The 22,929-nt window shown below is 41.6% G+C and overlaps 1 protein-coding gene across 1 annotated transcript in view; it reads right to left on the bottom strand.

Annotated features, from left to right (window-relative positions):
* Window positions 1-2,602: 2,602 nt before the first annotated feature.
* The window catches only part of LOC124613448 (protein spaetzle 4-like), a 137,552-nt gene continuing 117,225 nt past the window's right edge, over window positions 2,603-22,929 (bottom strand). Inside the window, exon 2 of the mRNA XM_047142150.1 lies at window positions 2,603-3,725. Within this exon, the coding sequence (XP_046998106.1) occupies window positions 2,603-3,725 (1,123 nt within the window). The remainder of the gene's footprint in view (window positions 3,726-22,929) is intronic.

The following is a 22,929-nucleotide window of genomic DNA, read 5'->3' as shown; positions in this document are numbered from 1 at the left end:
TATATATATATATATATGAGTCACTTTTTTTAACTAGGTGGTTAGACACATTTTTTATTGGTAGGTTACGGAATTTATCTGTTGGTGCCGGCCGGAGTGGCCGTGCGGTTCTAGGCGCTACAGTCTGAAGCCGAGCGAGCGCTACGGTCGCTGGTTCGAATCCTGCCTCGGGCATGGATGTGTGTGATGTCCTTAGGTTAGTTACGTTTAATTAGTTCTAAGTTCTAGGCGACTGATGACCTCAGAAGTTAAGTCGCATAGTGCTCAGAGCCACCAGCTGTTGGTAGGTTACGCTAAATGTGAATGTTATACATATTTTTTCTGTTGGGTAGTTACACTGAATGTGAATTATGTAATCATATTTTTTTATCTGTTGGGAGCTTACATTAAATGTCAATGCAATACATAATTATTTTTAATTTTTGGGAGGTTACACTTGTCGACAACCAGCCAGGATCGTATTTTTTGTGAATTTCTGAGAAGTAGTCAGTTATATATCTGCTCTTATTTACTTAATGTTAAATGTAGTTTGCATCTGGCGCAACGCATTTACTAATTTGTCACTCTTTCTTTCACAGATCTTCGCCAATTTATTGTTCTTTGTTTTTATTGTATTTGTTCCATTTTTGCTTTGTCTTTGATTTTGTGCTTATCTTTGACTTGTGAAAATGTCGCGAAAAACTGCTAACAGTACATCGCGATGTGCAATGAGTGAAAAAGCCGACTTGAAATATTTGACCAATAATACTGGCGACACTCAGTGCCATAATGACAATCCTCTAATCACAGATAATCAGTGCGTGCCGACCACCAGTTCCCATTTTATTTCAAATGATGAACAAACAAATTAAATCATGTCCACACTAAATTTAACGACAACTGATGAGGCGGCACGTTCCGTTACAATGAACGCTGCCGAGTTTGACACACCTGATTTGCAAAATTTACCCTGTGAACAGATAAATGTTTCTAACGAAAATGAACAATGTAGTCAAAATGCGTCAGATGTATTTGATTCCGACATAGTGACCCGCAGTGGACATCCGATTAGCAAACCTTTTTGTGAATCAGACAATGACCAATGGTTACACAAAAAGTGACAAATGCAAATATACCATCACACAGCACAGTGAATAGGGTCCCTAATTTAGGCTTGGATCAAGTTATGGCATTATTGCTACAACTTAATGAATCGTGCAAACAAGTCAATGAAAAATACGACAACCCTCTCAAACAACTTAATGAATCGAACAAACAACTTAATGAAAATCTCAAACAGTCGAATTAAAAACAAGACAACAATTTCAAACAACTTAATGAAAAACAAGACAACAATTATAAAAAACTTAATGAATCGAACAAACAACTTAATGAAAGTTTCAAACAGTCGAATGAAAAACACGACATCCTTAATGAACAGAACAAACATCTTAGTGAACAGATTACTGCCGTTGCCTTGCAACGTCATGATACTAAACAATAATTACGTGAGGAAATTAAGGCTTGCGCTAGGAACAGTAGTGAAGAAATTAGATCTTTTGCGCAGGAATTACATAATACGCATGCAGACACAACAAAATTACTTAGAGATGAAATTAGTGCAGTCGCTAAACATTGTTCTGAAAACGCAACACAGTTGCGTGAAGAGTTTAAATTAATGTCAGCAGAATTCTCACGCACTATGGATGCGAAAGTCGATAAGAAATTTGAACAAGAGAACAGCCAAATCGACGAACGTTTTGAAGTGACAAAAAATGAAAAATGATTTAGTCTCTAACACGTCAGAGCATGAGCCACATCTTGAACATTTGTCACATTCACACAGCGAGTCTACTTTACAGAGAGTACGTGACTTAGAATCCGAACAGGCACAGATAAACAGATTATCATACAATCCTGAACCAGCTCAGTGATTCAGAGACGATAATTTTGATTACAAACACTTTCTATCCGTGAGAAAATTTAAGGTATTTAAAAATGACAGAACACAAATACACTCTTTGGACTGGATACAACAATTTGCTTTTGACCGGCATCACCTGTAACGCAGAAACTAAAATATATTTGCAGCGCGTAAGTGACCTCAGGGGATTCATTACACTTCGATGAATATGTGAACAAGGCCCCGAGCCATAGTAGTGCTATTTCATCTTTAGTTTTCTGCACTGCTGCCTTCTCTTTTATATCTGTCAAAACAACTCTTCAACTAACGAGCTATCTAGGATTAAGAATGAGTAAAGAAAACCTGATATGACAAGTTTTACCGAAAGTGACAGTTATCATCATACGCTCCAGAAATGACAACCATCAACAGTTTAATAGCAGACAAAATTTTAAATATCAGTATTGTCGGGTTCAGCTAAACTGGTGGCTGTCCGACCTTTGCTTAACGTGATTCAGAAGAATGAAGACCTTCAGTTGAGCAACAATAACTTTATTGCGAGCGCATATCTGACAACGCCCGGCATGCACGGACAGATCGGAGCTATAAAATTTGCTTCCGGCCTATACAGAGGATCCTTAATCCTCGGAAACTTCCGTAGTTAGGAGAGAAAACAGTACTCGTCCACACAAGTCAGGAGGCACGGAACTACTCACTAACTCAAACAACAAGGAATTCAGGTGGCAGGTCATAGCAGCGACAAACACAACATGACGGAAATTTAAACCAATCAGAGAATATTCCACGACATTCATTGTTGGGGTCATACGCCAACTGTCTGTGAAGACGATTCTGTTGTTCACAGCGACACCCTTCACGACAGTACATTTGTTTCAGCTCATACGTGCATTTTTCCCAGTGAACATATTGCTCAAATGGATACAAATTCAATAAAGCAAGAACTTCCCCACGGGTGTTGTTAGCCCAAAAAGATGCTACAACTTCTTCTTTCACAGGACAAGCATTCACTCCTCGAAGTCTGTGTGCTGGCAGTGGCTGTTCCTTATGCTTTGCTTGTGCATCTTGAAAAAGCATAGTTTCTGAAACGTCCTCCTTCAGTAGCTGTGCTGTTGTACTGGTTGTCCCTTCAGTAGTTGTTATGTGAGTATTTGTAACAATAACTGTGTCAGTTGTAATTTCAATCTGATCAGTAATAAGATCTGGCACAAGGCTTGATCCCATAAAGCTGTCTTCTGTACAGTCTTCAATGAAATTTGTACTGTTATCTTGAGCAGTAGTTGTCAGCAGTGTGCTGGCAGGTGTTACAGTTGTATGCTGGGTGGTATTATACTTTGAGGAAAAATTGGTAGTGGTTAATGGAGATGGCTTCAGATTCTGTGTCGTGTTCTGTGTAGTGCTCTTAGTGTTTGTAGTTGTTCCTTGAGGTGCTTCAGTTGAGGTAGAGGAAGAGAGAGCTTCTTGCTTCTGTTCCTTTGTAGTGGCACTTGTCACAGGAGCCTTATTTCTGAATGATTTTCTTCGCGATTCTCCTAGCTTCCATTCATTGTCGTGCATGTAATTCACATCATTGGACACAATTTCAGCTCTGAGGACGGAAATGTGTCTTTCTTCACCATACATTCTTCCCATCAGGCCATGGTTCTCCTGGACAAATCGACGAACTGCATGCCAGGGGTAGGCACTTCCAGGGACTGTGCACCATGATTGCTTCTGAAAGTCACATGGTGGTTCATGAGATTTAGATGTCCTGTATGGTTTTGCACATGACGAATAGCCATCATATGCATGTAAAATGTGAATGCAACTTAGAATAATCGGCGAGCTTGAATTAGCGCGCGGGAGCGTCGCTACAGTATCATCAAAATTATCAGCATCAGCATTTTGGTAACAACACCGGCTTTTTCCCCACAACAACAACAAAACCAGCCGGTTAGCATACCTAACCAACATGAAATTGTGCAAGGTCAACCAAGCTTTAATGTTTCGCTGCCTACACGTATAGCGTCGGCTCCACCAAATAGTAACGCACAGCAACAGGAAAATCAGTATGTACAGAAAAAACATTTCAATTCCTATCACAACGTGCCGTATACTAATGACTATCATAACAGATATAATAGTAATGAGCACAGTTTTCAGCGTAACAGTCGGTCTTACCAGCAGCAGAATCATCCGCAACAACAGATTATCATGAATGAACCAGACAGTCGGTATCATCCCGAACCTAATACGTCAGGAAGAAATAACAGAACAGTACAAACAGTTGAAATGCCACAGCATCCTCCCGCTAATAACAGCACGTCAGAAAGAATTTGACTAGATGCAGTACAGGTTGCATCTTCCAGCAACGTAAACAATACTTTTGACACACAGAATCAGGTTCACGAAAATGTTAATACTTTTGACGACATATTTTTCATGAAAAACCAGTTATTCATAAAAACCATATCCCACACTGTCATTAAAGTAAAGATTGGATCATCGATATTTTCAGCAGTAATCAATTCTGGATCACCTATGTCAGTTATAAATGCAGAAACTTTCAACGACAGATCATAGAGCTATACAGTTTTTACTTTCCGCTAAATTTACACATTACGGGTTAAGCACATGGAAACTTTATTTACAGGAATTTAATTTTACATTTGTTCACATTCCCGGTACACAAAATATTGTAGCAGACGCACTATCCCGTTCTCTCAGCAACAATCAGCAAGACATCGCTACCAACTTCTGCCAAGCAAATTTTAGCCTCATGTATATTCAGCAAGTTGCATTTGAAAATTTCATTTCGTCGTCATTACGAGACATAGAAAATATTTTCTTATACTGAGACAGAACTGTTATTTTGCCAACATGGAGAAACGTATTAGACGAGTTTTAGCGTCATGTAAAATCTCCCAGAAAGCTAAGCCGGTGTTTCCTGAGGCTGTAAGCTTTTTCGTACTCGTGAAATCACAAATAAACTCACTATATGTAGAAATGTACTATCGTCTGTGTCAAAACTCAATCGTTTACTTCCTTTCAAATGCTCTAATGTTTTAGGGTTGTCTCAAACATCCTTTCATTTAGATAGCGCCATGGATTAAAATGAATTACAAGCAGATAATTCCGACGAACGAGGCAGCCACATATCACTGCTTATTGTGTGTTCTACTCTTGTAACTGCCGTCTGGTTTCTGTACAAGTTGTAATTAGCCTTTCACTCCCTGTGTTCTACCCCCTGCTACCTTCAGAATTTCAAAGACAATATTGCAGTCAACTTTGTCGAGACCTCTCTCTAAGCCTACAAGTACTATAAGAGTAGCTTTCCCTTTCTTAACGTATGTTCTAAGAGAAGTACAGAATGACAGGATGTATGTTCAACGCCTGCCTATGGTGGAAGCCACCTGATAAGATTTGCTTCGAGGTAGTAGCAACTTTCTGCATATTGCCTGCAATCGCTTCCGGAGCTCGAACTCAAGGCTTACGGCCATACATAGAATCCGCTAGTTTGTTATATGCTTAAGAAAAGTAGATTTTTCCATATATACACTACTGGCAATTAAAATTGCTACACCACGAAGATGACGTGCTACAGAAAGGAAGAAGGTGCTGTGATATGCAAATGATTAGCTTCTCAGAGCATTCTCACAAGGTTGGCGCAGGTGGCGACATCTACAACGTGCTGACATGAGGAAAGTTTCCAACCGATTCCTCATACACAAACAGCAGTTGACCGGCGTTGCCTGGTGAAACGTTGTGGTGATGCCTCGTGTAAGGAGGAGAAACGCGTACTATCCCGTTTCCGCGTTTGATAAAGGTCGGATTGTAGCCTATCGCGATTGCGGTTTATCGTATCGCGACATTGCTGCTCGCGTTGGTCGAGATCCAATGACTGTTAGCAGAATTTGGAATCGGTGGGTTCAGGAGGGTAATACGGATCGCCGTGCTGGATCCCAACGGCCTCGTATCACTAGCAGTCGAGATGAGAGGCATCATATCCGCATGGCTGTAACGGATCGTGCAGCCACGTCTCGATCCCTGAGTCAACAGATGGGGACGTCTGCAAGACAACAACCTTCTGCACCAACAGTTCGACGACGTCTGCAGCAATATGGACTATCAGCTCGGAGACCATGGCTGCGGTTACGCTTGACGTTGCATCACAGACAGGAGCGCCTGCGATGGTGTACGCAATGACGAACCTGGGTGCACGAATGACAAAACGTCATTTTTTTCGGATGAATCCAGGTTATTTTTACACCATCATGATAGTCGCATCCGTGTTTGGCGACATCGCGGTGAACGCGCATTGGAAGTGTGTATTTGTCATCGCCATACTGGCGTATCAGCTGGCGTGATGGTATGGGGGGCCATTGCTTACACGTCTCTGTCTCTTCTTGTTCGCATTGACGGCACTTTGAACAGAGGACATTACATTTCAGATGTGTTACGATCCGTGGCTCTACCCTTCATTCGATTCCTGCGAAACCCTACATTTCAGCAGGATAATGTACGACCGCATTTTGCAGGTCCTGTACGGGCCTTTCTGGATACAGAAAATTTTCGACTGCTGCCCTAGCCAGCACATTCTCCAGATCTCTCACCAACTGAAAACGTCTGGTCAATAGTGGCCGAGCAACTGGCTCGTCACAATACGCCAGTCACTACTCTTGACGAACTGTGGTATCGTGCTGAAGCTGCATGGGCAGCTGTACCTGTACACGCCATCCAAGCTCTGTTTGACTGAATGCCCAGGTGTATCAAGGCCGTTATTACGGCCCTGAGGTGGTTGTTCTGGGTACTGATCTCTAAGGATCTATGCATCCAAACTGCGTGAAAATGTAATCACATGTCAGTTTTAGTATAATATATTTGTCCAATGAATACCCGTTTATCATCTGTATTCTTCTTGGTGTAGCAGTTTGAATGGCCAGTAGTGTACATGTGTAAGTCAATAAATAGCTCGCGAACTGTGGTGTAGACATCAGAGCAGCCCGTAGCGGCCTGAAATTTATTTTTCTTTTCAGTATACTCCCCCTTTATACTTAAACTCTTATTCCATCGCTCGAAAAGACATTAAAAGCCTGCAGCATAGAGTTCATGTGACGACGTTCGCATCTAACGAGTGACTCCACGGGCTATAACAAATTTATTTGCTTCCTTAAACTGCTGGCATCCACACGACCAGTGCGTCGTAGGGGTTGTGAAATACTCCTGCAAAGGGAGGCCATGGGGCATCTCAGGCTAATCAGGACGCTACTTTGTGACAAAGATTTTCATGATATACAATTTTAACCACATACGCGACGAATTTTGCTATGATTGTCCTCTGCGGAGAATCCCTTGGCTCAAAAACATTGCATTGTTCTAGTCGATACACAACAGGCCTGCCATCTTGGTCTGACTGCTTACCACTAAGCGTTGGCCGTGGGAAACTTTGTATCGGCTATCTTTCATGCGACATGTGCTACCACCTTCTTGATACGTACAGGCGAGAAATTTCTGACGACATGCGCCATTCTGGCTTTTGTGACGTATTTATTGACTGACCCTCTTACTTCAATTCGGGAATTATTTGTGAAAAGTTATGTAGATATTCTGCATTGTTGCTGTGAGATAAATCTTAGTCAACACATCATCTAAGCAAAGAGCAGCGTTGAAGACATGTACGACTAGGTCCCACGACAGCGAACTCTACGGAATCGAATCCGTGGCTGTACACCTTAATTAAGGACAGTGCAATGTTATGTCTCACAGTTAAGAATTACTATTATACTGCGATGCTAATGTTCCTGAAAAATGTTCTGTAAGTATTTCGAGATTAAAATATTATGACAGATGCTACTAAAAATCGTATCCCAATAGGTCTCGTGTACACCACGAATTGCTGACGTTTGCGAAGAAGATTATATAATTCAAGTTTTGTGACGAAGATATTAACGAAAATTAGCAACTTTATGGAACTTACGTGAAATTGCATAGTGAAATGTCAAGAACTACCTTAGCACGTTTCTTTTTATTTCCATAAACAGAGCAACATATAATTATTTTAATGTAATTACGATAAAGCACATTATCTACTATATGTGTTACAACGTATTGAAGCTACGAGTACATAAATGTCTGAAACGGGTGGGTAAAAGTTTAAAGTAATATGAACGTGAAGAACAGCACTGCTATTCGTATTAGTAAAGTTGAAAGCAATATGAATAATTATATGGTTTCCAATGTGCGATAAATATGAAAAAAAACCTTCTTTGACACTATTTTATAATTATAACAGTCACATTTCGTGCATTGCAATACGTTACTGGTAATCAAAGAAACCTGCGGAGAGGATTCACCGAGATTTGCAAAGTACTCAAGGATGTAAATCTCATTCAGTGTAGTGACATACCTTTAAGAAGAAATATTATTTTATTACATTGCTAATGTTGATTATAAAATATCCCAAATCGTTAATATCAGGAGTTTCATTGAAGGTATTCTTCAATTGAGTTAAAGGACTTTCCGAAAAGAATGTACTCTAATTAAATCATGAATTTCATCGCATATCCCGTAAATTGTGTAATCATGTACCTGGCTGCCCTCTGCACTGTTAACCCCTAGAACACATTCTAGTGATTGTTTGGTCGTAGTTTTATATTGTTGGTTTTCATTATTTTGTAAGGAAAGATAGATACTTATGCCGACATTAGCGCGTATGTACGAAGCAGCCATCAAACTATCTTTGATGTTGAATAAATGTCTGCTGATTGCAGAACTAATAGTAATGCAATACTAAGAATACTCTTATGTGTTCTGAAAATACTGCAATTATGATTAGTGTTTTCCCAAAAATTAATTCTGTTACTCATTAATGAAAGAGAATAATCGGAATGAAACAATTTATTCACTTTTAAATCCCAGATAACAATAATGATACATACTGCCACTGCCGGTGAATTGAGGCACTTCACTAATTCGAAGTAGCAGGTTTTCCAGTTAAGGTGATGATCTATCTCTGGCCCAGGCACTTAGCACTTTCTACATCTTGTACGAGTATTGAAGTTTTGAGCGGAGAAGCTTATGGAATGCTGAGAACGTGCTCACTTGTATGTATGAGTCTTCTCAGAGTTTAATGATAATCTTTCTGCGATGATCAATCCATTTACGTAATGAAACTCCACATATGTTGGTATTTTCAAACGTTTCATAAGATGCCCCACTAGTAAGAGTTATAGTACTATTTTGAGATCTTTTTTACGGCATGTGAGGTGTAAAAATAATGAGAATGGAATTGTTTTTCTCAGTAGCGGAGTACATAGGGAAACACGCGTAGTGCCTAAAGCACATTATCTCCGAAACTGCGTTGTAGCGACCATTCATGGAAATGTGCTGAGGAAGAAGGTTATCTCACTGGATCGGAGACGAGCCTGGAGACCCACGTTTATAACGTATCGACTCAAGTTCCAGCTACGCAGTAACCGTTACTGCGATCGCCGGGTCCTCGTTAATCTCCTCAGTTCGAACAATAACGACGCTCGGGGGGATTATAAAGTAATCCTAAGAACGCCAGCGGGCCGTTTAGTTTCCATCACGGCCACCGGAGTGCGCCAGCGCGGAGAGTGCAGAGCCGACGAAGTGAAAGAGGCTTGGACTGCTCCTACATCACGGAATTCGGCTGACTAATCCTTTTTCCAATAACGGACTTAATTCTATTAAGCGCGTCGGTACTCAAACGGGATGAACATTTTGGGACTAAATCCATTTGCGATACGCGGGCGCAGGTGGCGCCGGCCGCAGCACGCAGCTTCGCGGAGCTGTCACACTTAGGGGCGAGCCTCGGCTGACTTCGGCCCTGCAGGCGGATTACGGTGTTCTGAATGTGTTGGCGGAAAAAAATCCCTTTTAAGAAGTGCTTCACAATCGGCCCCATTATATTTATTTATTTATTTATTTATTTAACCTGATCAGATTGGGGCCATCAGGCCCTCTCTTACATCGGACCAGTGTTCCACACATGCAGCATTTCACACATCAGAGTAACATCATGAACATAGTTTAAATGAGAAAATTAGCTTACTCTAGTGACAATATGAATAAAGACTAGTGACTAAGAAGTAATAAAGTAAATGCGGAAGTATTTTTACAACAGTTGCTATACATACAGATTATGATAAAAGCAATAATAATAACAGTAAAACAAAAAATCAAATAATAATGATAAACATGACTAAGACCTAATAAAGTAAATGCTGGCAGTATTGTTACATCAGGTGCTATACATACAGATTATGGTGAAAGCAATAATAATAACAGTTAAAAAAAATCAAATAATAATGACAAACATGAGAAAGATTCGCAATAGTAATGAAGGTTTGTGCAGATGTACATTAATATTTTGGTGTGTAAAGTAGATGTTTACTAGTATAGCGAGTTTTGGGTAAGGGAGGTTTAAGGAGGGGGAGAGAGGGAAGTAATGAGGTGAAGTGCACTCATGTACAGAGGAAGGCATTACTGTTGCTTAAGTAGATACGTCATTAACTGTTTTTTGAAGCCGGTCATGTTTTTAACTTCTCTAACATAACGAGGGAGGTTATTCCAGAGTCGGGTTCCCGCTACTGTAAAGGAGTTGGAGAAGGTGACTGAGTGATGCAGTGGAACGGAGAGGATTTTATTATGATGGAACGTGTGTTTCTGTCATGTTGTTCCGACATGAGTGTTAGGGACGAGGAGAGATATGAGGGACAGTGTACATTTATAAGGCAGTAGATGAGACAGAGTGTATGGAAATCTCTGCGTTTGTCTGCACGCAGCCAGGACAATTTTGCATATGCTGGTGAAATGTGATCAAAAAGTCGAACGTCACAGATATATCGGACGCAGGCATTCGTGACCAGTTCTAGACGTCGGGAATTTTCCTGAGAGAGGCCTTGTAGGATAATATCGCTGTAGTCAATGATTGGGAGTATAAGCGTTTGTACTAATTTCTTTTTCAGATCGAAAGGGAAGAGTTTTTTATATTTTTGTAGGACATGAAAGGATGCTGATGCTTTTTTGCACACTGCAGTTACGTGCTCTGTCCAATTTAGATTTTCATCTATTATTACTCCCAAACTCTTTGCTGAGGGCGAGAAGTTAATAATTGTTCCATTTAGGATAAGAGGTGGTACGGATTCCCGATGTTTTGGGCTAATGAGCTTAGAGTGACCAAGAAGTACCGCTTGGGTTTTAGATGTGAATGACAGCTCTCTGATTTTCCTGAATTTACTGGATATTTTGCGTACATTCGACATCATATTGTGAAGCCGAGGACAGAATAATTATGAAATCGAGAGAGCATCCCTGAATATAGATTTACTACTTTCCTATTTCCTGCTTGTTTCGATTTTTTATGTAGAACGCGGAACTTAACAACTAATTTCCTGCGCTTAGACGCTGCGGTAACTTACACCCCAGCTTTCAAAAACTCGTTTACGGTAGAGGACTGCAGCACCATTCCCCCTTTCAATTATCGAACAAACGCAAGGGTGACTGACATAGTGTTTAGTGTTTCTGGGATTGTAAAACAGTTATGATTCTTAGACGCCAGGAGGCATTTGGCCCAGACGGTATCCCCGTAAGATAATACTCTACTGGCCATTAAAATTGCTACACCAAGAAGAAATGCAGATGATGAAGGGGTATTAATTGGACAAATATATTATACTAGAGCTGACATGTGATTACATTTTCACACAATCTGGGTGCATTGATCCTGGAAATCAGTACCCAGAACAACCACCTCTTGCCGTAATAACGGCCTTGATACGCCTGGGTATTGAGCCAAACAGAGCTTGGATGGCGTGTACAGGGACAGCTGCCCATGCAGCTTCAACACGATACCACAGTTCATCAAGAGTAGTGACTGGCGTATTGTGACGAGCCAGTTGCTCGGCCACCATTGACCAGACGTCTTCAGGTGGTGAGAGATCTGGAGAATGTCCTGGCCAGAGCAGCAGTCGAACGTTTTCTGTATCCAGAAAGGCCCGTACAAGACCCGAAACATGCGGTCGTGCGTTATCCTGCTGAAATGTAGGGTTTCGCAGGGATCGAATGGAAGGTAGGGCCACGGTTCGTAACACATATGGAATGTAATCTCCACTATTCAAAGTGCCGTCAATGCGAACAAGAGGTGACCGAGACGAGTAACCAATGGCAACCCATGCCAATACGCCGGGTGATACGCCAGTCTGGCGAAGACGAATACACGCTTCCAATGCGCGTTCACCGCGATGTCGCCAAACACGAATGCGACCATCATCATGCTGTAAACAGAACCTGGATTTATCCGAAAAAAATGACGTTTTGCCATTCGTGCACCCAGGTTCGTCGTTGAGTCCACCATCGCAGGCGCTGCTGTCTGTGATGCAGCGTCAAGGGTAGCCGCAGCCATGGTCTTCGAGCTGATAGTCCATGTTGCTGTAAACGTCGTCGCACTATTTGTGCAGATGGTGGTTGTCTTGCAAACGTCCCCATCTGTTGACTCAGGGATCGAGACGTGGCTGCAAGATCCGTTACAGCCGTGCGGGTAAGATGCCTCTCATCTCGACTGCTAGTGATACGAGGACGTTGGATCCAGCACGGCTTTCCGCATTACTCTCCTGAACCCACCGATTCCATATTCTGGTAACAGTCATTGGATCTCGACCAACGCGAGCAGCAATGTCGCGATACGATAAACCGCAATCGCGATAGGCTACAATCCGACCTTTATCAAAGTCGGAAACGTGATGGTACGCATTTCTCCTCCTTACACGAGGCATCACAACAACGTTTCACCAGGCAACGCTGGTCAGCTGCTATTTGTGTATGAGAAATCGGTTGGAAACTTTCCTCATGTCATCACGTTGCAGATGTCACCAAAGGCGCCAAACTTGTGTGAATGCTCTGAAAAGTTAATCATTTGCATATCACAGCATCTTCTGGTTGTCGGTTAAATTTCGCGTCTGTAGCACGTCATCTTCGTGGTGTAGCAATTTTAATGGCCATTAGTGTATGTTCATTCTGCTACAAGTATGGCACCATTCTTATCCATCATCTATCAGAGATCATTGGAACAGCGGACAGTTCCACGGGACTGGAAGAAGGCCCAGGTCATAGAAATCTATAAAAAGGGTAGACAATCGGACGCACATAATCACCGTCGAGTTTCATTGACATCGCTTTCTTCTAGAATCATGGAACATATTTTGTGTTCGGACATAATGACCTTTCTAGACTCTGAGAAGCTCATCTGCAGAAGGCAGCACGGTTTTGGGAAACAGCGGTCATGCGAGACACAGCTGGCCCTCTTTGTGCACGATATACAATAGGCTCTAGATACCGGCTCCCTGGTTGATGCCAAATTTCTCGACTATCGGAAGGCGTTCGACTCAGTTCCGCACTGTCGCTTGCTCCAAAAAGTGCGCCCTTACGGTCAATCAGATGACATATGCGGTTGTATAGAAAGTTTTCTAACAGACAAGGAGCAGTATGTCGTCCTGAACGAGGTGACTTCAACAGAAACAAGCGTAACTTCAGGTGTGTCCCAGGGCAGCGGTGAAGGTCCGTTGCTTTTTAGATTTACATAAACGATCTGGTTGATGGTATTGACAGCGCATTAGACTGTTTGCCGATGATGCTGTAGTCTACAGGAAAGTAGTACCACACGAAAGTTATGAACAAATCAATGAGGATTTGCAGAAAATAAATGCGTGGCGTAATGACTGGCAGTTATCTTTCAATATTAGTAAGTGTAACCTACTGCGTATAACAAGGCGAAAATCCCCATTAATGTACGAGTACAAAATAAATTCCCAGTCTTTGGAAGCGGTAACATCCGTCAAGTCTCTGGGTGTGACTATTCGAAATGATCTCAAATGGAACGATCAGATTACACAAGTAACGGGTAAGGTGAACTGTAGGTTTCGGTTTATTGGTAGAATCCTGAAGCGATACAGTCCTTCAAGAAAGGAAATTTCTTACAATAGTTTAGTTCGTCCAGTCTTAGAGTACTATTTGTCTGTGGGACCCTTATCAGTTGGGTCTGACTGAAGAGACTGAGGAGGTCCACAGAATAGTGGGAACATTCGTGATTGGTACATTTAGCCATCGCGAAGGCGTTGCAAATTTCTCAGAAAGTTTGAACTGGGACACACTTGCAAATAGACGACGTGCTAAATGGAAGGAGCACTCCGTCTTCAGGCCACGAGTGGCCTACCGGGACCATCCGACCACCGTCTCATCCTCAGAGGAGGATGCGGATAGGAGGGGCGTGGGGTCAGCACACCGCTCTCCCGGTCGTTATGATGGTATTCTTGACCGAAGCCGCTACTATTCGGTCGAGTAGCTCCTCAATTGGCATCACGAGGCTGAGTGCACCCCAGAAAAGGGCAACAGCGCATGGCGGCCTGGATGGTCACCCATCCAAGTGCCGACCACGCCAGACAGCGCTTAACAACGGTGATCTCCGGGAACCGGTGTATCCACTGCGGCAAGGCCGTTGCCCAAATGGAAGGGGCTGCTCACTAAATTCCGAAATTCGATCTTCACCGAGGATGTAGAACACATAGTATTAACAGCAACTTTCAAATCGCGCAATGATCACCATTCAGAGATAAGGGAAATTAGAGCTCGTACTGAGGCGTTCACACAGTCGTTTTTCCCTCGCGCGATGAAGATGCAGATATAGTAATATTCACGTTCTAATTCCCTTACCCATATACAGTTTAGTGAAACCTGACTAAAATTTCACGATTGCTCTTTTCACTACAATTCATTGAACTACAGCGCGGCCATGAAATATTAATATAGTGTCATATCTACATATTACACTAAGGTGGCAAAAAGTCATGGGTTAGTGATATGCACATATACAGATGGAGGTAGCACCGCGTTCGCAATATATAAAAGGACACTGCATTGGCGGAGGTGTCGTTTGCATTCGGGTGATTTATGTAAAAAAATATCTGAATTGCTTATGGCCGCACGACGGGTACTAACAGATTTTGAACGCGGAATGGCAGTTGGAGCTAGACGCAAGGGACGTTCCATTTCGGAAATCGTTACGTAATTCAGGATTCCGAGATCCACACTGTGAAGAGTGTGCTGAGAATACCAACAGTCAACACAGTGGCCGATGGGATTCACTTAACGACCGAGAACAGCGGAATTTGTGTAGAGTTCTCAGTGCTAACAGACAAGAAACACTGCTCGTAGTAACCGCAGAAATCAATATGGGATTTACAATTAACGTATCCGTTAGGACAGCGAGGCGAAATTTGGCGTTAGTGGTCTATGGGAGCAAACGACCGACGGGAGTGCCTTTGCTAACAGCACGACGTAGCCTGCAGCGCCTCCCCTGGGCTCGTGACAGCATCGGTTTGACCCCAGAGAACTGGGAAAGCTGGGAGAGCTGATGGTAGGGTTCGCGTGTGGCCCAAATCTCACGAAGCCATGGACCCAAGTTGTCAACTGGACACTTTGTAAGGAGGTGGCGGCTCCGTAATGGTGTGGGGTGTGTTTACATGGTACGGACTGAGGCTTGGTTTTCTTCAGCTACTTGGAGACCATTTTCAACCGTTCATGGACTTCACGTTTCCAAACAAACATGGAGTTGTTGTGGACAACAAAGCGCCATGTAACCGCGCCACAAGTGGTCCCGATTGACATGAAGCACATTCTGGACAGTTCGAGCGAATGATCTGGCTTATCTGATTGACCCACATGAGTACCATCGAAAATTTATGGGATATAATCGAGAGGTTAGTTCGTTCACAAACTCCTGCACCAGCAACACCTTCGCAAGTATGGACGGCTGTAGAGGTAGAAAAGTTAAATATTTCTGCAGTGGCTTCCAACGACATGTTAAGTCCATGTCAATTAGAGCTGCTGCACAACGCCGGGCATAAGGAGGTCCGACACGATATTAGGATTTATCACATGACTTGTGTCACATCAGTGTAGGTTCTACTTTTTTTTTCCTTAGAAGGCAAATAATTCAACTTTTTTAATTCCAAAAAATACTTTGTCGTTTGTACGAGTGCCATGATAATACTTATTATTGTTGTAGTTATCCAACTGAAGAACGCTTTGTTGCTGGACTTGAAGCTCGTTTGTCCTGTGAGAGTTTCCTCATCTCAGCGTAGCGATCGCAACCTACAATAAGGTGAACCTGTTTGTTGCTGTAGTCAAGCATTGCTCCTCTCTACACTTCTTACACGTCACTCTCTCCTTCGTTACCTAAGTAAATATTTCCTGATGCTTCATATATCTTCTTTCAGTCAATTTGGCAAACAAATTTCTTTTTCCTCACATTAGATTCAGTACCTCTGGAGTAGGTTCCTCGATCTACTCATCTAACCTTCTGCATTCTTGTGGAACACCGTATTCCCAAAGCTTGTCCACTGTAGTGTCTGTACTTCTTATCGTGCACATTTCACTTCCATATAAACCTGCACTCCAGACCAGTGGGCATCAAACTGCACCCCCTAATTAAGTATTCGTGCGGCCCACGGTTCATAGCCCTGTTTTATAACAATATGCATTTAACACCTAATAGCGGAAACCAAACAACATCAAATAACTTTCTGCCAGGAAGGGCTCTCAACAAGGGAAGTGTCCAGTCGTCTCGGAGTGAACCAAAGCGATGTTTTCGGTTATGGAGGAGATACAGAGAGACAGGAACTGTCGATGACATGACTCGCTCAGGCCGCCCAAAGGGCTACTACTGCAGTGGACGAACGCTACCTATGGATTATCACTAGGAGAAAACCTGACACCAACGCCACCATGTTGAATAATGATTTTGGTGCAGCCACAGGACGTCGTGTTCCAACTCAAACTTTGCGCAATAGGCTGCATGATGCGCAACTTCACTCCCAACGTCCATAGCGAGGTCCCCCTTTGCAACCACGACACCATGCAGTGTGGTAAAGATGGGGCCCAACGACATGCCGAACGGACCGCTCAGGATTGGCATCACGTTCTTTTGACCGATGGGTGTCGCAGATGCCTTCAACCAGACAATCGTCTGGGACGTGTTTGGAGGTAACCCCGTCAGGATGAGTGCCTTAGACACACTGACCAGCGAGTGCAGCGTTGTGGAGATTCCCTGCTGTTTTGGGGTGGCACTATGTGGGTCCGACGTACGCCACTGTTGGTCATGGAAGGCGCCGTAACGGATGTACGATACGTGAATACCATCTTCCGACCGATAGTGCAACCATATCGGCAGCATATTGGCGAGCCAAACGTCTTCATGGACGACAATTCGCGTCCCCCTCGTGCTCATATTGTGAATGACTTTCTTCCTTTGGGATAACAATGTCGCTCGATTAGAGTGGCTGGCACGTTCTCCAGACATGAACTCTATCGAACATGCCTGGGACAGTTGGAAAAGGGCTGTTTATGGATGATGTGACCCACCAACCACTCTCAGCGATCTATGCCGAATCGCCGTTGAGGAGTGGGTCAATCTGGAAGAACTTGTCTTGATGCACTTGTGGATAGTATGCCACGATGAATGCAGGCATGCATCAATGCAAAAGGTCATGCTACTGAGTATTAGAGATACCGGTGTGTACAGCAGTCTGGACCACCACCTCTGAAGGTCTCGCTGTATGGTGGTACAACATGCTATGTGTGGTTTTCATGAGCAATAAAAAAGTGCGGAAAGGATGTTTATGTTGATCTCTATTTTAATTCTCTGTACAGGTTCCGGAACACTCGGAACCGAGGTTATGCAAAAAGTTTTTGACGTGTGTACCAGTTTCTCCCAGCCGTTGTTGTAGTGAGCCCAGGTGTTACGTGATGTCATAATTAGAACAGGGACTGACTACCGCGCCCTCCTCCCAGCTTGTAGGCGTACCGTGAAGCGGATTTTTTAAAAGTGATCCGAACTTCAAACTGACTTTACATCCAAACGGTACATTTCCGGACATAGGTCCTTATCATAACTTCTTCTACCAAGTCCACTTTACAACCCGCAGAAGCAGTGGCGGATTCACTTATAGGCCCACTACACAAGGGCCGATAGGCGGTATCTTAAAGGAGACAGCATTTTTTGCTCTGAACTCATTTTAACCTTTTACGTTTTAAAATAACTGCGCTTACAAACGACAAAAGTTATTAATATTGTTGAAGAACTTGTTTGTTTAAATAAGCCTTACGAACGAAATTCGACAATAGAAGCTCGGAAATATACATAGTTTACTTAGTGACTGAATGGAAATTTAACATTAGTTTTCTGTCTGGTATCACATTCATGATTGTTCAAAATCTTTGTAGTAAGCTGTCAGGACGGCAATCTACAATACAATGTTTGAAACATTATTTCTCCGAGAATGTTGTCAGCTTCTACTTAACCCTACTATATTTTTCCCTTGAAAATACCGGGATCACTGAAAAGCTGTGACAAACTCATCAGCAGTTTCTTAAATACTGTAACATGTGTCGGCCTCAGTATGTAAAACCCGACTCTACTTAAATTTCTTGTAGAAATTACGGGGAAGTATTAAGTCAACCCTCCATTACTGTAATGAATACACCCGTTTAACAAAATATGTAGATACTAAAAATGTTTTACATTTTTAAACATATGTTTATCTGGAAACAATATCTAATAATGTGGGAAACACATTTAACAACAGATTAAAAATTTTATTTACTTACTTACTTAGTTACTTTTTTTCGAAAACAGAAGAAGAAACTAACTTTAGTATTTCCCATTTATTCTGCTGCAATCTGCACGATATCAACGTTCCCACTCTGTGTAATCGAGTAGTACGTGGCATTGCAAATTTTATATTAAACTTCTTAACTGAGCTTTTGTCTTCGAGGATAGGTTATTTTTATTTTATATTCTAACAAAAGGTGCATTAGCGTGTAGATATAATAGCAGTGTTCACACAAATGACAACACACAACATCAACTGCCAACAAGACTACTTAAACTCTGTAGTCTGTCTTCTCTGCCCACAGAAACCGCTAAAATGTTATAAGAATGAATGGGATAAGAGTCGATTCAGCACACCTCACTTCAAGAAACTGCAAATATTATTTGCGTTTTAAATTAGAAGGACAGTGTCAAGAATATTCAGAACATATTTGTGTCCCAGCTAAAATTCTGGTGTTGAGGGAAACAGAAGCCAAAAAATGGACTGTCCCGCTTTCTTTACAAGACGAATTCCAGCGTACAGGTGTGCTTCTATTGTTCACTGACAACAGAGAAACAGGCGACAATGAAATTAAATTATTCTGCATTGTCGTTCTTTCATAGCACAGTCGCGTAATCAGAGTTAGTCAGTTCATCGCTCCTTGTTTGAAGGAAAGATGTTTGTGCCCGTGTGCCGTGTTTAAAGTAATTAGCTTTGTGCTCATATGCTGTGTAGTACGACTGGAACTGGATACAGTCTTTCGTTCTTTTAACAATTTTTTTCTTTTGCTTTGACTGTTGGTTGACAGTTTTGCAAGTGCCTTAACATGAATAACAGTGAAACAAGAAAGGTGCAAAATTAAGTGGGGTGGTATTTCGGAAATTATCGAAGGAAAAGCGAGAACTAGAAGCCAGTGTTCTAAAAACGCTTGGCAGACTAGATAAATTTTTGGCAAAAAAATGTTGCTTTTTCGACTTCGAGTTCAAATAGTGCAGATGATATTTTTGGCACTGCAGCTGTTGTAAAAGAAATAACTACAGACGACACAAAAGTCAAATATGAAGAAAAGCAAACTGTTCCTGATTTAGAGTTTCACGAAAGTAACCTCGTTAGCGGCCGAATTGGCCGTGCGGTTAAAGGCGCTGCAGTCTGGAACCACAGGACCGCTACGGTCGCAGGTTCGAATCCTGCCTCGGGCATGGATGATTGTGATGTCCTTAGGTTAGTTAGGTTTAACTAGTTCTGAGTTCTAAGGGACTAATGACCTCAGCAGTTGAGTCCCATAGTGCTCAGAGCCATTTGAGCCAGTAACCTTGTTAGTGATGATCCTGCAGAATGATGTTTCAGTGTATCAACAACTGACATTCTCTTAATCAAAATTGTAAAGGTGATTTTTCTAATTCAGGAAGATCAGTTGGCGATAAAACGAGATATTTGACCAAAAACATATTTTACCGTAAACTTTTAAACGGTGAATCAACTTTGCGTGATTTTCTAGTATACTCCTGGAGCAGCGGTGCTGTTTTTTGTGCTCCATGTAAATTGTTCGGAGGTAAGGCCGCGATTGCTACTAATGGTATTGCAGATTGGAAAAATATTTCAATATTTCATCTCGTCATGAAGATTCACTTGAACACAAAAATTCTCAATTATCAATCTTAACAAGAAGAAAGTCACTCGAAACAATAGACAACCATTCCTACTCATATGATGAGACAGAAAAAATGCACTGGTGCAGTGTTTTAAAAAGTGTGTTTGCAGTAGTGAAGAAGCTAACAAGTCGTGGAATTCCCTACGCGGATTCGTTGAAAGATTCCATTCATTACATAGTGTTCAATTTATGATGTCTCTTGACATTATAGCCGAGTTTGATCCTTTGTCGCAGAGCATAATGAACTACAAGGAAATCCAGGGCTACCTTCCTTCAACAACCTGTGATTTAATAACAGAGCTTCTTTCTGAACGAATAAAAAAAAGTTATCATAAGTCAAATAAAACTGACCAGATATTTCTCTATAATAGTAGATTCTACCGTGGACATTTCATATATTGATCAGTTATATTTCATATTAAGATATGTGAACGAGAATGGTGAACCTGTTGAAGGTTTGCTTCTGTTTTTATCAAACCCGGGACACCATTCCGAAAACTTAGCTGAGGCCGTACTGAAAGTACTGTCTACAAATCCATTGATGTTACTGACTGTAAAGACCAGTCACAAGACAACGCAATTAATATGTCAGGAACTTACACTGGTATATAGCCACGCATTAAGCAACGAAATACGAAAGCGCATTATGTGCCGTGTACAGCACATTCATTGAATTTAGTCGGCACTAGTGCTGCAAGCTGTTATCGGTAAGCATGTTCATTTTTCAATGTAGTGCAAAATCTTTGTAATTTACCTCTGCTTCTACACAGCGCTGAGATAAACTTCTTTCTTTCGTGAAACCAGGAAACAAAACAGTAAAAAGTTTATCGAAAACACGTTGGTGAGCAAGAAAGGAAGCGTGTGTAGGTCTATATAAAAACTGGGAGGGCGCTATCAATGCCCTCACGCATATTGCCAATAATAAGTTTAAAAAAAATACATGTGAGGAATGAGGCTTCAGCTTTAATGAATCAACTCAGCAGACTAGAAACAGTATTCATGATGGCAGTTTGGAGGGTCATACTCCAGAGATTTAATAGCGTAAATCTGAAATTTGCAAAGTGTAAATATTGATACTAAAGTAGTGCATGAATTGTATAAATCAATTTAGGATTTATTGGATCTATTCGTGGCATGTTCGACTATTATAAAATAAATCCTTGGTAATTTTGACTCATATAGACTACGAATGCACCTACAAAAGATCAAGAAAATGCAAACTTCATAATGACGAAGAAGCGGACTCAGAAGAAGTTTTTCTGACTGGAAGGGAAAAATTTAGAGTCCACACATTTCACCCAGTAGTCGACAACTTGTACGCTGATAATTAGTGAGGGGGAAGGAAAGCTATAGAACACTGTTGGACTCCTTCAGAGTTTTCAGTAACTTTAAGAACAGCTCACCTGAAGATATTGCTGAACGTGCAGCAAAACTCCAAGCGTTATTTGACACAGATGTAGAGTCTTCCTTCCCTAGTGAAAGTGTACATTTTGCGGAACTTTTGAAATCTTTTGAGATTAGTGATATACCAGTCGAAATGAGTAAATTTATACGAAAAGAGTGGTTACAGTTCGTGTTTCCGAATGTTGACATTGCTCTTAGGATATTTTTGTGTATTACACTTACAAATTGTTCAGCACAACGCTCGTTTTCATCTCTTAAAAGTCTGAAACCGTACCTAGGTTCTACGTTGTCTGAGGAGGGATTGAACGCCTTGCACGCTCTACGCATTGAAGTCGACCGACCTCCTAACTGATAACCGACTGAACTATGAAGATATGATCAACGAGTTTTCTGCCGTGAAGGGCAGAATTAAACTTTGCTGACTGGTGAGTTTGTTTATTTATTCATACTCGTATTAGCTTTAAAAATTCAAGATTATAATGTAGTTTTTATTATAATTTACAGCACATTCATTGGATTTACGAACTACGTATTAGGTGTCTATATTACTATTACCGACGGCAGGACGCGAAACTAAATCTCGTTTACGTGCAGACGTGACCGAAGGCGCCCGACAATACTAAACAATACCCGAATGACCCAGGCCGCTCGGCACTGGACAGTCAAGTCATAGTGATACTGTAGTATATTACAACAGATGCTCGTTCTTGCCGCCTGCTGAAATGTATAGTTATGGCGGAAATGTACGTTATCGGGGAGTACGCTCAGATGAAAAAGTATTAATAAATAACGTAGTTTAGGTCTGTCGATAAATACGTAAAGGCTTTGCCATTACCGTTAGAAAGAGCTGTGATGAGAGCAGAAACTGCAGTACAAAACTGTTCAGCCCTTACATGGATTAAAGTTATAGTGTACACTTATTGTGCAGCATCTGGCTACACAGATCCTAATGCTTTACACGTTAACTATTAGATTATAAAACAAATTTGATTTTGGCTCACTAGTCGGTAAAATTACGTAATAGCAAATCCAGTTCTGTGTTTGTTCGTCTGTATTTACTTATTAGTACATGCATCGAAATCTCTATTTGGTTTTCATTTCTTACGCTTCTATATATATTCACGTATTAATACCGAAAGCTGTCTCCTACACGCTCTGCTGAATTTTTAGGACATAAAAGATAAGTTATTTTCCTTGTGTTCGTTTGTGTTGTCTTGCGACAGAAGACTGTGTTAACACAATGCAGTTTTAAGTTTGTTTTATCCGCTGCCGTTGTGATGACCTCAACTCACAGGAAAAATAATTATCAAAATCTGAGCTGTGAAGTC

The sequence above is a fragment of the Schistocerca americana genome, chromosome 4 (assembly GCF_021461395.2).
Source record: "Schistocerca americana isolate TAMUIC-IGC-003095 chromosome 4, iqSchAmer2.1, whole genome shotgun sequence".
Classification (NCBI taxonomy): domain Eukaryota; kingdom Metazoa; phylum Arthropoda; class Insecta; order Orthoptera; family Acrididae; genus Schistocerca; species Schistocerca americana.
This window is presented reverse-complemented; position numbering and strand designations above follow the sequence as displayed.